This window comes from Lampris incognitus, chromosome 14, assembly GCF_029633865.1.
Source record: "Lampris incognitus isolate fLamInc1 chromosome 14, fLamInc1.hap2, whole genome shotgun sequence".
Lineage (NCBI taxonomy): Eukaryota > Metazoa > Chordata > Actinopteri > Lampriformes > Lampridae > Lampris > Lampris incognitus.
In genome coordinates, this window is record NC_079224.1 from 24,107,084 (window position 1) to 24,123,926 (window position 16,843).

Genomic DNA, 16,843 nt, shown 5'->3' on the forward strand with positions numbered 1-16,843 from the left:
ACAACTACGCTCAAAATGGGTGACAAAGGAACAGATAAATAAGCTACAAACAGAAATACAACAAAGCAGAGGCTTACTACATCAAGAAGAATATGAAGGCATGTCGAGGCAAGAATTAAAGGCGATAACAATGTAAGAAAAAAACAACTAGCTGAGCCTTCAACACAAAATGGATGACGCTGATGGGTTAACATTAATAGTAACATTAGTCCTAGTATGCCCACAGAGAAAATACTGGCCTACCAAAAGGAGGAACCGAGTAAAAAGGAAAAATGACTCAGCCTGTACAATGAAAAATTCACATCAGAAGGTCCACAAATTTTTTTTTAAGAAAGACATATCAGAAACGCGTCCCACACAATCCACCGAAGACGCAAAATTGATGCATGCGAGGCTGTAACTAAAGACATTATGAAAATAGTCTATGAACACTTATCAGCAATAGATGGCGATTTTGATGCAGAGTGTGAAAGACACCATCTCTGTCAGCTACTAGCCCATGACTAAGACTCCATACATGGTACTGCCTCTCAGTCAGGTGCCAGTCACAACTCTGGATCAACGAGCATAGCTGCAAAAAGGGCTGAGGCAGCTGCAGAACTCACTGCAAAGGAGGCTCAATACAAAATAATGCAAAAAGAAAGAATACAAAAGGAAAAAGTAAGAATAGAAGAACGCCATAGGAAGGAAGTAGACATGCAGAGCTCTGAATTAGAGAGTCTACAAGCAGAAAGGGACATGGAGGCTGCTCGGGCCAGACTGAAGACAGAAATCGGACAGGAAACTGATAGTCAGCACCACACAGCAGAACAACAGACAGATCACTTCCAACCCCCCTGCATACCATCAAAACCCTCACATTGTCACACCAGTGCTCCCTACTGACGTGTCCTATCTGGCCCAAGCAATCCAGGAGAGCATAGCCATATAGAGATTCCCAATGCCCACAATTGAAAAGAAAGCTTCATTCATGTCACTTGTAGACCGAAATGGTATTTCTTGAGCTGAAAAACTTTATTACCTAAAGAAATACGTCAGTGGCCCTGCACACAAATGCCTTGAAGGCACCTTTTATCAGAATGATGATGAGGCATACAGAGATGCATGGAATAAGCTCAACCAACACTACGGTCAGCCATTTATCATCCAAACAGTTTTTAGGAACAAGCTGTCAAAATGGCCGAAAATACAGTCGAAAAATGCTGAAGAGTTAAGAACATTCTCTGACTTTCTAAATGCCTTCCTGCAAGACATGCCTCATGTGAAGGGTCAAGAAATATTAAGTGACTGAAGAAAACCAAAAGGTGATGCCGAAAGTTCCTGATTGGTTAGCATCCCATTGGAATCATCTGGTCACGGTAATCCTCATGGAAGGTAGAGTTTCCCACCTTTGAGGATATCACTAAATTTGTGTCAGTTTAGGGCGAGATGACATGCAACCCAGTCACTTCCCTACATGCTCTTCACTCATCTAACTCATCCCATGACAAAGGAAGCACAAATGAAACAAAGGAAAAAAAGGCAATGTCCTCACCACTCAAACTGCCTTAAACAGTGATAATTCAATATCAAGCAATTGAAAATCAAGACACCCCTGCATGTGGTTAAAAGATGACAAGCATCAACTCACCAAGTGCCCAGACTTCATGGAAAAGCCCCTTGAGGATCGACAAAAACACATGAACAATAAGCTGTGTTAAGAACGTGTGAAACCAGGTCATAGCGCCAAGGAATGTCGTCACCGCCACACTTGTGATGTATGCAAGGGAAGGCACCCTACCTGTCTCCATGATGACAACTACAGAAGACGTGATGGTAGAGAAAGGCCTGTATCCATTGTGAACATAGCTCAAATACGGCTAACGAAACCACAGCAGCCATGGCACTCAACGTCACTAGAGGGGGTCAGTTATACAGCACTTCCATGATCATCCCCATGTGGCTGTCCTCCGCTACAAACCCATCTAAGGGACAGCTTTTCTATGCATTATTAGATACTCAAAGTGACAGCACCTTCATCGACGCTTACCCTGAGAAACTGAAACTCACCACTATACTCAGAGAACATGATCATGAAGAGTGAAAGGGTATCTGGACTCCGTGTGAGAGGCTACAATTCATGCGTTCACGTCGACCTTCCTCCTTTATATACAAAAGACTGCATTCCTCGGAACCGTGATCATATACCCACTCATGAAACAGCAAAATGATGGCCTCACTTGACAGCAATCACCGATAAGATGCCACCTCTCCTTAGCTGTGAGATGTAGGACTCCTAATTGGGTGCAACTGTCCCAGAGCACTGATACCCAGACAAGTATTAGCAGGAAAAGACAACGACCCCAGAGCATTGTCAGCTGCTCAACACCGTGCCTTGATGAAGTGTGATAAGTGCCCTGGAGTCAGACTTTAAGGACACCAAAAGAGATGACAAGACTGTCTCACAACAGGATCTTGTTTTCCTGGGCAAACTCTAAGATGTTATAAGGAAAAATGACCTGGGACATTACAAGATGCCTCTGCTCTTTAAGCAGCGGCCACACTTACCTGATAATAAGAAACTTATTATCAGAAACTTGCTGAAATCAGGCTGTCATTTACAATGGAAGTTCTACAGGAATGAGAAAAATAAGGACTATACAACATACATGAAAGAAGTCATAGAGACAGATGATGCCGAAGAGGTACAGGAAGACGGAACTCAAGGTGAACGATGGTTCATTCCTTATCATGGCATCTACCACGCTAAAAAGATACGAGACACGAACTCACAACCTCAGGAATACCGAATGAAGGTACATCTTTTCGGTGCAGTGTCATCCCCTGGCTCTGTGAACTATAGGCTGAAATACCTTGCAAAGGAAAAGTCCCTCACAAACAGTAGGATCCCAGTTCGTCACAAGAGACTTATGTAGATGATGGAGTCACAAGTACAGACACTGTGGAAAAAGCCATTCAGTTGGCACACGAGGCAAGAGAGATATGCACTAAAGGTGGTCTCCATCTTCACAAATTTGTGTCAAACAACCACGCTGTCCTGCAGAGCATACCCTCATCAGAATGTGCCATAGACGCCAAGACAAAGGATTTCTCATTCAATGACATACCACTGCAGCGAGCATTAGGGATTCACTGGCGCATAGAGGAGGATAGCTTCAGATTTAACAACACCTTGAAAGACCAACCCGTGACACGTAAAGGCATACTGTCGCCTCCATATATGACCCTCTCGGCTTCCTCGCATTATATGTCCTCACTGGGAAGAAGATCTTACAGGAAATGTGCCACCAAGGTATTGGCTGGGATGATCCCCTGCAGAAGAGGCTAAAGCCACGGTGGAAGAGCTGGGGACGTGACTTTGCCAACCTAGAGAAGATAAACATAGCTCGATGTTACGTACCTTCCAATTTTAGAGAGGTTGTAGAAACAGAGTTGCATCACTTTTGGGATGCAAGCACCAGCGGATATGGTAAATGCTCTTATCTGAGAGTCAGGAACCAAAGAGGAGAGATTGATTGTTCTCTAGTGATAGGAAAGGCCCATGTTTTTCCCCACAAAGTTTACAGCAATACCAAGGCTTGAATTAAATGGAGCTGCCAGGGAAGAGGAAAAGAAGAAGGCCAAAGAGGTTTATGGATGTGGTGAGGGAGGACATGCAGGTGGCTAGTTTGACAGAGGAAGATGCAGAGGACAGGAAGAAATGGAAAAGGATGAGCCGCTGTGGTGACCCTTAACGGGAGCAGCCAAAAGTAGCAGTAGTAGTAGTGGTTTCAGACAACATCAGCAATATGCTCAGAGAGGAGCTTGATTATGCTGATGGGAAAGAATACTTTGGACAGACTCAAACGGTAGTCATAGGCTACATAAATAATGATGCACGGCGCTTTCATACCTTTGTCGCCAACTGAGTCCAGAAGATCCGCTATAGCACAAGCCCCCAGCAATGGCTTTATGTCCCCTCAGATGAGAATACAGCATACAGTGCATCCTGGGGAAAACTGTAAATGAACCACTTATCCAGCTGGTTCATTGGTCCCATGTTCCTCTGAGAAAAAGACATACCTACACCAAAGGATGTAGTACTAGACCTATCCATAGGAGATTCAGAAATCAAAAGGACACAAACGCTGCAAACAAAGACTATAATACCAATGAGTCTTGCCGACCGTCTGCCCCAAGTTCTCATCATGGTCCCGAGCCACCAAGACTGTGGCCCACCTTTTGCGATGGGCTAAGCTAAGAAAATCAAATCACATGCTCCTTCTACAGTGAGTGAACAAGAAAGCACTGAACATGTCATAATCCAAGACCTGAAAAGTCAAGCATATGAGAAAAAAAAATCAAGTTGTTAAACAAAGGAAGTCAACTACCACATTGCAACAAACTGCACTACCTTGATGCTTTTGTAGACACAGACAGTACCCTCAAGGTGGGAGGAAGACTCCACCTCTCATTGCTGACTCATTTAAGCACCCGATTGTCATCCCCAAAGAGCATCATGTGATGAAGTTGATAATAGCCTCACAACCATGAAAAGACAAAGCATCAGGGGAAAGGCTTCACCACAAACGAAATCAGATCCAATGCCTATTGGATTCCTGGAATGAGCTGAGCAGTTGCCTCATACATGTGCCAGTGTGTGACTTGTTGTAGACTCAGGAGACCTACAGAGAGCCAAAAAATGAGTGACCTACCAACAGAATGCATAGAACCCACCCCACCATTCACATATTGCGGTATGGACTGCTTCGGTCCTTTCGTCACTACGGAGGGAAGGAAACAACGTAAACGATATGGCCTGCTCTTTACCTGCTTTTGCTCATTGGCTGTTCCCATTGAGATGCTAGAGAATATGTCCACAGATGCCTTCATCAATGGCCTGCAATGCTTCCTTGCTGTTCGAGGTGCAGTCCGTCAAATCCAGTGAGACCAAGGCACTATGTTGGTGCAAAGAATGAATTCAAGGCAGCCCTACAACATCTTAACACAGAGACTCCGTATATTTCTGTCACAAAAGCAGTGTGACTTTGTCATGAACGCGCCCCACTCGTCATGCAGGTGGCATGTGAGAGCACCAGATAAAGACCATCAGGCATGTTCTGAACTCCACCCTATCACTTTCCCATGGCAGACTCAACGACGCTTCACTATGGACTTTACTCTATGAAGCCATGGCAATAATCAACAGTCGATCCCTCACAGTAGATAACTTAAAACAGTCCTGACAGCCTGGAACCACTCACCCCGAATCATCTGATCAACATGAAATCCAACACAGCACTGCCTCCAACTGGCATATTCCCTAGAGAGAACTTTTATGGAGCGAAAAGATGGCGCCGCATACAGTAGCTGGTAGCGCAGTTCTGGAGTCACTGGAAACAGGAGTATCTTCACAACATCACCGCAAGGTAGTGTTGGCACTCGCCAATGAGAAATGTACAAGTGGGTGATATAGTGATGGACACAGATGAACTGTCACCCAGAGGTGAATGGAGACTCACAAGGGTCTTACTGTCAGTGGTAAGGATGGACTTGTAAGGAGAGTGAAAATCTCAGTAGGAGATGAGAGACTGAACAAGAAGGGTGAGCGCATTGGTAAACTTTCCACGTTGGAGCGTCCAGACAAGAAGTTAGTTCTGTTGTTAGAGGCTTCTTGAGCTTATGACTGTAAAAGAACATTGTCACTCTTAATGTGAAAATTATTTATAGTTTGTGTCATTTAATATGAAACATTCATAATTTTGGTGGGAGTGTAAATAACCTAATTCATGTTTAGCACCAAAGAAGAGATAGTCCTGTTGAACAGTCATTTTAAGCTTATAGTGTCTTATTTCCCGTTTTGACTAGAGGGGCTTTTACTTTGAAAACTACTTGCTGATACTTACCAAGTTCCTACCGCGAGCGAGAAAAAAAAGATAAAAGGTGAAATGAAAGCATATACAATGAAACGTTTAATGTATTAGCACCCCCGGAGAGGCAAAAAGTTGGTATTCGTTGTAGTACTTTAATATTAACATATGGTTTGTGTCTTAAAGTAGTTTTGAACTATAAGAACTCTTTCTTACCATTCGTTTAATTGAGTTAGCGTTAGCTTAATGTGAGCTAGTGTTAGGCTATGGTAATGCTCACTAACATATTTGTTGTTTGTGTTACAAACAACAAACAAGTTATTTTTAAACAAGTCATTTTCAAAGCAAAGTGCCTTCAAGTTCGGGGTTTTAACAGAATTTAACAGCACAAATAATGTTCAAAGCAAGAAACAATCTACTACAGAGTAATATACAAAATATATTGTCAGAGAAGGGGAATATAATTTGACAGGGAAATTAAACTTCAAGAAATTATGTGTTGAACAACTTTGAAGAGCACGGGCATTTCAATCTGTGGGGTAAATTTGTGGAACAGTTTGAGCATGAACTCAAATAATATACAAACGTTACGTAATTCAAGAACAAGTACAAAGGTCTGATTTTCAAGTGATATAGGGATGATGAAAAGTTGTGTCAACAGTTAAAAGTTTTATTTATTTTCGCCATTTACGTTCCAGTCTCCTGCAGACCCACTTAAGAGCACGTGTCTCGTCGTTAAACCAGGATGTATTTACAATTTCATTTAGTATACAGTTTTATCCAAAAAGACGTACATCCGAGAGTTAGTACAACACAAGCAAGGATCCAATCAGGAGGCGACAATGCAAGTAAGTCAAATAAACTAGGTTATACAGTAAATCCGGAAGTATTCACACCCCTTCACTTTCCCCACATTTTTTTATGTTACAGCCTTATTCCAAAATGGATTAAATTCCTTTTTTTTCTCATTAATCTACATACAATACCCCATAATGACAAAGTGAAAAAGGTTTTGTAGAAATTTTTGCAAATTTATTAAAAATAAAAAACTGAAACATTGCATGTACATAAGTATTCACACCCTTTACTCAGTACTTGGTTGAGGCACCCTTGGCAGCAATTACAGCCTCAAGTCTTCTTGGGTATGAAGCTACAAGCCTGGCACACCTATATTTGGGGTATTTCTCCCATTCTTCTCTGCAGATCCTCTCGAGCTATGTAAGGTTAGATGGGGAGCATCGCTGCACAGCTATTTTCAGGTCTTTCCAGAGATGTTCAATGGGGTTCAAGTCTGGGCTCTGGCTGGGCCACTCAAGGACATTCACAGACTTGTCCCAAAGCCACTCCTTCGTTGTCTTGGCTGTGTGCTTAGGGTCGTTGTTGTGTTGAAAGGTAAACCTTCGCCCCAGTCTGAGGTCCTGAGCGCTCTGGAGCAGGTTGTCATCAAGGATCTCGCTGTACTTTGCTCCATTCATCTTTCCCTCGATCCCGACTAGTCTCCCAGTTCCTGCCACTGAAAAACATCCCCACAGCATGATGCTGCCACCACCATGCTTCACTGTAGGGATGGTATTAGCAAGGTGATGAGAGGTGCCTGGTTTCCTCCAGAAGTGATGTTTGGCATTCAGGCCAAAGAGTTCAATCTTGGTTTCATCAGACCAGAGAATCTTGTTTCTCATGGTCTGAGAGTCCTTTAGGTGCTTTCTGGCAAACTCCAAGCGGGCTGTCATGTGCCTTTTATTGAGCAGAGGCTTCCATCTGGCCACTCTACCATAAAGGCCTGATTGGTAGAGTGCTGGAGAGATGGTTGTCCTTCTGGAAGGTTCTCCCATCTCCACAGAAGAACGCTGGAGCTCTGTCAGAGTGACCATCGGGTTCTTGGTCACCTCCCTGACCAAGGCTCTTCTCCCCCGATTGCTCAGTTTGGTTGGGCGGCCAGCTCTAGGAAGAGTCCTGGTGGATCCAAACTTCTTCCATTTACAAATAATGGAGACCACTGTGCTCTTCGGGACCGTCAAAGCTGTAGAAATTTTTTTTGTACCCTTCCCCAGATCTGTGCCTCGATACAATCCTGTCTCGGAGGTCCACAGACAATTCCTTTGAGTTCATGGCTTGGTTTCTGCTCTGACATGCACTGTCAACAGTGGGACCTTATATAGACAGGTGTGTGCCTTTCCAAATCATGTCCAATCAATTGAATTTACTAGAGGTGAACTCCAATCAAGATGTAGAAACATCTCAAGGATGATCGGTGGAAACAGGATGAACCTGAGCTCAATTTTGAGTGTCATAGCAAAGGGTGTGAATACTTATGTACATGCAATATTTCAGTTTTTTATTTTTAATAAATTTGCAAAAATTTCTACAAAACCTTTTTCACTTTGTCATTATGGGGTTTTGTATGTAGATTGATGAGAAAAAAAAAGGAATTTAATCCATTTTGGAATAAGGCCGTAACATAACAAAATGTGGGGAAAGTGAAGGGGTGTGAATACTTTCCGGATGCACTGTATGTCTGTTGACATAGGTGTCAACAGGTAGTGCAACAAAGGCAAACAGAAGCGGGTTTTTTTGGGTTTTTTTTTTTTAATACCATCAGGTGTGGAGGTGTTCAAGAAAGAGCTGGGTCTTTAGCTTCTTCTTAAAGATGGAGAGGATGGGTCCGCGGTGGTGTAGCGGTGTAAGCATCAGCTTTGTGTCGATGCAGTTGCCCACTGGGGACCGGGGTTCGCGCCTCGGTCACATCAGATCTGGCTATGGCCGGACTCAATGAAGGAGCAATAATTGGCAATGCCGTCTTCGGGAGGGGGGGCGGAGTCGGCTTGTGTTCGTCACATGAATGCGCCTCTGGGTGTGTTGGAAAAAGCAGTGTTTCAGCCTGGATTCACTTCGTCATGAAAGTGGCGAGGCGTCTCCTTCGAGACTGCCGGCCAGAGAGATGCATTTGGTGAACCCATGTAGTACGAGGGTGGGTGTTTGAACTAAAATAGGGATCGATTGGCCACTAAATTGGGAGAAAAAGGGAAAAATCAGAAATAAATAATAATAAAAAAAAAGATGGAGAGGGACTCAGCAGATTGAATGGAGTTTGGTAACTCATTCCACCACCGGGGAACTACAGAAGAGTCTGGCTAGTGACTTGGGGCCCATTGTGGTGGAAGTGCCAGATGTCTTTCATTGGCAGAGCGTAGTGAGCGAGACTGAGTGTAGACCTGAAAGCGGGAGTTCAGGTAGGTGGGAGCAGTTTTAGTTGCTGTTTTGTAAGCGAACATTAAGGTTTTGAATTTAATGCAGGCAGCAACTAGGAGCCAGTGGAGGAATATGAACAGCCGAGTGACATTTGCTTTTTTGGGTTGGATGAAGACCAGACGTGCCGCCGCGTTCTGGGTCATTTGCAGAGGTTTGAAAGTGCATACAGGGAGACCTGCCAGTAAGGAGTTGCAGTAGTCAATGCGTGAAATTACAAGAGCCCATACTAGGAGTTGTGCTGCATGCTCAGACAGGTAGGGTCTAATTTTCCTGATGTTGTACAGGGCAAATCAGCACAACTGAGCAATCGAGGCCATGTGAACCTTAAATGTTAGTTGGTCATCAGTCATGACACCCAGATTTCGGGCAGACTGTGGGCATGAGTTGGGTTGATCCCAGCCAGATATTGATCGGTTGTTGTAAGAATGGACTGGCTGGGATGACAAGGAGCTCAGTCTTAGATAGGTTAAGCTGAAACGTTTAGCTGAAGGTGGCGTTCTTTCATCCATGCAGAGATAACAGCAAGGCATGACGATATCCGTGCCGAGACTGAGGTCATTGGGGCATTCAAGCCCCATTATTGAAGAAAAGTATTTCCAGTGACAAATTTTTTCTGCAGAATAAATTTTCAAGCATTTCTTTACCAACTACACAGATAGGAGCCACACAAATGTTATGAAACTTGGACATATTCAGGAAGTTTTCAGATGCCAAGCTGAGATCAATATTTAGTGGCGAGTTGGTAAACCAACTACTTTTGTAAAAATTCAGTGTTTGGTAAAAAGCATCTGTGTAATGATCCCGTGCTTGGACTTTATAAATGCCACACTCTCCATTATCTATGGTAATAGTGTAAAATATTCCAAATATTTAAAAAAGAAGCAAATAGTACTTGTTCTTCAAGGATCTTCAAGGGTCCTAACTGTTCATTTTAGACATCATTAGGTTTCCTTTATTAATCCCCTTCGGAAAATTCAGTTACTGCAAATTAACCCATCCTAGCTGTGATCTGTGTAGCTAGGAGCAGTGGGCTGCCACCTTCATGCTGAGCCTGGGGACTGACTCCAGTTCTTTTCCCATTGCCTTCGTCAGGGGCACAGACAGGAGTATAAACCCTAACATGCATGTTTCTTTTGATGGTGGGGGAAACCGGAACACCCAGAGAAAACCAAACCACAGACACGGGGGAGAACGTGCAAACTCCACACAGGATGACCTGGAATGGGATTGGGAAACCATGGTTGGACAACCCCGGGGTTCGAACCCAGGACTTTCTTGCTGTGAGGCCACAGCGCTAACCACTGGGCCACCATGCCGTCCAAATCCCTTTGAAATTTACATTTCATTTTAACTCATTTCATAACACCTATAATAATGTCTTGGCACCAACAGCAGGTCAAAAAGCAAAACCTATATGAATATAAGAAGAATTTTACCCACCCTCTACAACTCTCTGCCTGGGTTAAAGCCCACCTACCACTGTGACAGTGAAAAGGAGGCACCCAGTAGACCCAAGACTAACTACAGACATGGCTGCCTCTCACCTTGCTGATCATGGTGGTTAGGTCTCCTCCATTGAGCAGTGGGTTTTGGGCGTCTCCAACTCTGGATGGATCTTTGGTAGCTTTCTCATTGGTAAACGTCCTCCACTCAGAGCCCACATCGATTACCCGGTCACCTGGTGGAAAATAATTTAACAATTTAAAAAAATAAACTGGGGCGTACAGGTAGTGTAGAGGTCTATTCCATTGCCTACCATACTAACACAGGGATCGCCAGTTCGAATCCCCGTGTTACCTCTAGCTTGGTTGGGCGTCCCTACAGACACAATTGGCCTTGTCCCCGGGTGGGAAATTGGATGTGGGTTTGTGTCCTGCTTGCTGCACTAGCGCCTCCTCTGGTCGGTCGGGGCACCTGTTCAGGGGGAGGGGGAACTGGAGGGAATAGCATGATCCTCCCACGCACTACGTCACCCTGGCGAATCTCCTCACTGTCAGGTGAAAAGAAGCGGCTGGCGACTCCACATGTATCGGAGGAGACATGGTAGTCTGCAGCCCTCCCCAGATCGGCAGAGGGGGTAGAGCAGTGACCGGGATGGCTCGGAAGAGTGAGGCAATTAGCCGCATACAATTGGGGAGAAAGGGGAAAATTACAAAAAAATAAATAAAACTTCCATAGCCCTCAGTCAGGCCTGATGGAGGCCAGAAAGACAAAATGACATTCTCCTGCCTTTTACACAAGTCTCCTTTTAAATAGATTAATTCTTGTTTACCTTCCCTGATAAGGAGCAACCAGTTGATGCAAGGTTTTGAATCTTTTCCAATGTCAAAGTGATCTTTTAATCTTAAACTACCCCATTCCTTTGGCTTGGTTGACAGCAACAAAAAGATAGGAAATATGATGCCAGAAATGTGGAAACGAGTTTAACGGAGCAGACTGTCTGATGATGTATTCTGTGTTTGTCAGCAATAATTTGACACTACACAAATTACTGTTGCCTGCTTAACACTAGAATGACTGGGATTTCACGCCTACCTAAAATGACCATGGGTCAGTCGTTTCCTAACAGACATACTAACATATGCAATGCATTAATGTCTCAATTGGGTATTTATCTTGAACTCTGAATATAGAGTTTCATAACCGACGGCCATTTTGATCGTCGATGGTCGTTTTAGGTAGGTAGATCTTCTAACTTTTTTTGTGTGATTGATCTAAAACTCATTTTAATACAAATATATGCAATTTTCGGAGCATTTAGGGAGCGGCAGGTCTGCATCTTTTTTTTCTTTCACAAAGTTATTAAACTTTGAAAAGCTAAAACGTTCATAATGACCATTTTGGTCGTTCTAGTGTTAATGGTTCTTACAAACACAATCAGAAAATGCAAGTGGGAAGTGGTTATGTCTGCCACCTCTGATGTCGCCTGTTAACCTCTGCTGACCTAGGATTGAATCCCACCAGAGTTTTTCTCCCATGTCTACCCTACTCCATCTCCCATTTACCTTTCCAACTGACTAAGCAAATACAAAAGAAATACCAAAATGAGTTGTCTCTCAACTCTCCATAAAAAAGAAATGCCTGCAGTCAAGAATAAAATTGGATACCCAACTCTTTTTAGTTCTTGTCAACTCCATGATGTCCTTATAGTAGTCAACCACGAGTTAGTACCATAATTAGAGGAATCAACTCATTGCACCACTTTCGTTCAAATATTTAGAATGTGTAAACACTCCTTGACCTTCAGTTCCCGTTACTGGACGTGGTGTTGGCACTCTTGCAGTTAAAAAGAAAATTTCTTTAGGGGTGTGCAGAGACAGCACAAACATTACACTCTGTAATATGGATTTAAATTTGGCTGAAAGCTTTAGAAGAATGCCATCCGCCCTTGCTTTCTCTCCCCATTGATCACTCTTTCTTGGAACAGTAAAGAACCGATGTAGATTTTAAAAAAAACACTGAAGAGAAAACATGTTAACAGCCGTTCCACTTATAAAAAGAAAGTGAGCAGTAGAGAGTGGTTACATCATCACAGCTAATATCCGACTTGAGACTAATATTTTCCTCCACTTATGATGGCTGGATCCTAAACTGTAAGGATTAGATTTCTTAAAATATTCTAATCCTATTAGCCTTTTTTAATCATCTATCAATCCCAGACGCAATTTGCAGACCAACAGCTATTGGATAGAGACTACAGAGGACACGCATACTCTTTACATCCCATATGGACCGGTTTGTTCCTCAATGGGCTCATTATAGGGAATGACTGATCCACTAGCCACTGCAGCCCCCAAGTGCTGTCTGCTACGAGTGTAAATGGCTTTTTACTGTCTGTGGTGTCTGTGCATGCTGCAACGCATGTGCCTAGCCCACAAAAAGACTGAAAGCATCATGCAAGATGAGACGAGTCTGAATATCATTCAACTGTGTGTAAGGAACAACAACCAGGAAGTAGTTGATTTTATGTTTAATGTGATCATAGTGTTGTGTACATCCAGTCATGTTATTTTACATTGTAATGCTCAGTCCTTGATAGGTGAAGAGGGGACAGTATTAATCTACCAGGAAAAACTGTTGATTTGCAAGGAGCAGAATAAAGTCAGGAGTGGGCTGGCAACTCTCCAATAAGTAGACTAAATGACTGACAGTATGCATGGATGACTTAACAGTAGGTTCAATGAGTAAGATTATTGGTTTTACGTTTACAGCATTATCATCTATACTGTGAACTGAAAAATGCATCCTTATTTTAAGAGCCACATCAATCATCTCACAAGATCAGCCTTCTACCATCTTAAAAACATCAAAACTAAGGGGCTTTCTATCAAAATCAGACTGTGAGAAAATAATCCATGCATTTATAACAAGTAGACTAGACTACTGTAATGGACTATTCACCAGCCTCCCAAAATCAGTTGTGCGTCAACTACAGTTAATTCAAAATGCGGCAGCACGTGTTCTCACCGGAACTAAAAAATATGAACATGGTACACCTGTTCTTAGATCTCTGCACTGGCTCCCCGTCAAAACTAGAACCAATTTTAAAATTCTGTTAATTGTATACAAAGCGCTAAATGGCCTTGCACCACACTATATAAAAGACATGCTAACTACTTACAAACCAGCAAGGACTCTCGGGTCCAATGGCAGTGGTTTTTTAACCATCCCTCATGCTAGGTCTAGAGCAGGGGAATCTGCATTTTGTATTTACGCCCCAAGTGGATGGAACGCCCTGCCTGAGGACCTGAGAGAGGCCCCCCACTTTGGACACATTTAAAAACCTTCCTTTTTAAAACAGCCTACGGCTAAGTTTTTGGTGTGTGTGTTTGTTTTGTATATTTTGATATTTGTATATTCTGCACTAACACCTATTGATATGCATATTTATTTTCTGTATTTGCACTTTTATGATTGAGTTGCAATTGTATTGTCATTTTATGTAAAGCACATTGTGTTGCCCTGTGTATGAAATGTGCTATATAAATAAAGTTTGACTTGACTTATGTTGGTTTGAGCTGACTGCAGACCTATGATTAAAAGATTGTCAATTAAGAGTCCCAGCTGGTACCCCAGAATATTGCGTGTAATGCCAAGCCATTACATCTGTGAATGACAAATTAGTTAAGCTGATTGACAGCATACCATGTTGTTGACATTTGACAAATTCATATATTTCCTGGTGCATGTTCATATTATCTGTACGTGTATAACAGCAGTTCAATAAGAGCCAAAAGTGAAGTGAAATAAAGTGCATGTTAGCCCACAAAAGCCATATACCATGCAAGCAGTGTGACTATGTGTATGTATGTATATATATATATATATATATATATATATATATATAAGTAACTGCTCACCCACAACAAGACCACATTCAGGGCAAATCATGTCCCCTGCTCTGTAATCCTCCACCAGCAGAGCATCAGGGTGGTTCGGGCATTGCACTCTGGGAAGGGCCAGTGCCTCTCCGCTACAAAAAAGAAAGAAAAAAAAAACAGCACAGGCATCAGTATGGTTAACAAAAACCCCTACAGGTTTTAACGATGGTGTTGGCGGTGGGGACACAAAACACAATGAACACCTACAAAGTCTGGAACAGAGGAAAAAAATAAAGTCAGCAAACAGACTTCCATCCCCTCTGGCCTTGTCTTATGAAAATTCACCCACAGGCAGACACAGACTACATACTACAAAAAAAAAACTCAAGAGGAAAGGAAGAGTAAAGCCCAGTGAAAGGCGAGTGTCCCGCGAATTTCTCCTTATTTTTTAGACTTTAAGGCCAAATTATCAAGCCTGGATGCACATTCTTATGCCACAAATTTTACAGATTGACTGCTTGAGGTAGACTACAGCGAGTTCACCTGTGGTGTCAAGCAAATAAATTGAAATCTCAAAACTGATCAAAGCTGTGTCCACATGCGATTCCAGACAGTCAAAGGAAAGAAAAAAAAAATCACAACAGGTCACAAAGTTGCATTATCCACCGTTAATAGAATCAGCAAAAGCACGGGAGCAACATCTCAGAAGCGCATCCCAAAAGTGATTCGATGACGACGATGATCACGATGACGTAGAGAAACCACAAAAATAATTCGCTCTCCGTCTCCTTTATTTACAACCATGTTAAATACCGATTCAGTCCCAGAATTGAGAAAAACGTTTCCTGGACGCGCCTATAAGAGAGGAAAGGTGTCCAAAAAGATTAAATTTGAATTGAACATTATTTTTAAAGATGCGACGTCACTGTTTTAATGAAACAATCAAGCTGGACGATAATTATTTTAACTGCTGGCGAGACTTAACAATAAAGTTGGTTGAACGCTTCGCGTCCTGATAAACAAGAAACGACGAGCTAATGGCTCAGCTAGCTTCGACAATCTACCATATCCTTCCGTGTAGCTTATATTACAGCAGGACAGCTACTACCATTTCTGACATGAAAAAGATAGTCATATAAATGCAACGACGGACAGATGTGATGCGACACTGTGAATGAGCAATGTCTTAGTATAACAGATTCTGATCGTGACAGCCAACACCGTGGTAGCCAACTAGCCAGCCCAACGCAAAGTATTACAGCAAAGCTCAAGGACGATGCTGTAAAGTCATCATGTTACTGTAGGTGTTTACCATATGCGTACGTATTAAACAAACGCAACGTATTTCTGATATCAAGTTCCGTGTGCTAAAACACGAACTAAGAATGACCTAACGCTAAGTTGCTAAACAGTTGGTACGCACCGGCTTGTCGACGCCATGTCAGCACTCGCTTCCCGAGCCACCGAAGAGTTTCGAACAATGGATCCGTTTACTTATATTTATAGCTAATTTTATACCACGTGTCCGTGTGGTGACGGATGGACAGAAGGCTCAAAATAAGGCAACCGAATTCCGAAAGCGAAAACAGAAAGTCATCGGGGAATTTCTTGTAGACATTTGTAGTTAAATACACCAAAACACTATCGATCATAAATTGAAACACATGTGCAGTTAAAATTTGCTTTAAGTGTAACAACCAAATTTCATGTCTTGCCCTCATGTCTTACACAAGGCAAAGACGGGCCTGTTTTGAAACAAGCTGGTCATGTCACCGCGCCTGGTTTTTTTTTAAATTACTGGAACACATTTATTAAACACAATACAACACATTATACAGAGAAATTCACATTTCAACACGTTATACAAAGATACATTTCAAGACATTCAAAAGAAATACACATTTCAACACAAAATACAGAAAAATACATCAGTCAACTTAACATATAGAGAACTGGTCAACTTTAACGTCTTGTGTTTATACATAAGACATCAACACAAATATATTAAAAGAAAGAAAAAAGAACGAAAAAATAAAAAGTAAAACAAAAAACATTACTGTCAACATCAGAATGTATTAGGGAGAGGCAAGCTCAAGTATATATTATGCAATTTATATATTTGTATTACCAAATGTTTTCCCTATTATTTGAGAGATCTTAATAGCTTTTATGTTCGTTGTTATCTCAGAAACAGAGTCAAAGAGATATTGTAGCTCAGCACAAAACAGCCGGATATTAGGTGTGATCTGAAGCACTTTAAACTTATGGATGTGACATTTGCCGACAAGACAGATAAACTTGAGACCGTTAGTGGATTGTGAGTTACAGTTCAGAAATAAGACCATGTCTTCTAAAATTGGTGTCAACCTGTTAAAGCTTAGAAAAATCAACATAGCAACTTCAAGCCAGAACTCTTGAGAGTAA

At 42.2% G+C, this 16,843-nt stretch overlaps 1 protein-coding gene across 1 annotated transcript in view; it reads right to left on the reverse strand.

The window, feature by feature from the left end:
* Positions 1–15,898, reverse strand: part of gtf2b (general transcription factor IIB) — a 28,479-nt gene extending 12,581 nt beyond the window's left edge. Inside the window, exons 1-3 of the mRNA XM_056293264.1 lie at positions 15,843–15,898; positions 14,459–14,571; positions 10,643–10,776 (exon numbers count right to left, since the gene is read on the reverse strand). Of these exons, the coding sequence (XP_056149239.1) occupies positions 10,643–10,776; positions 14,459–14,571; positions 15,843–15,859 (264 nt within the window). The 5' untranslated portion in view covers positions 15,860–15,898. The remainder of the gene's footprint in view (positions 1–10,642; positions 10,777–14,458; positions 14,572–15,842) is intronic.
* Positions 15,899–16,843: the final 945 nt, after the last annotated feature.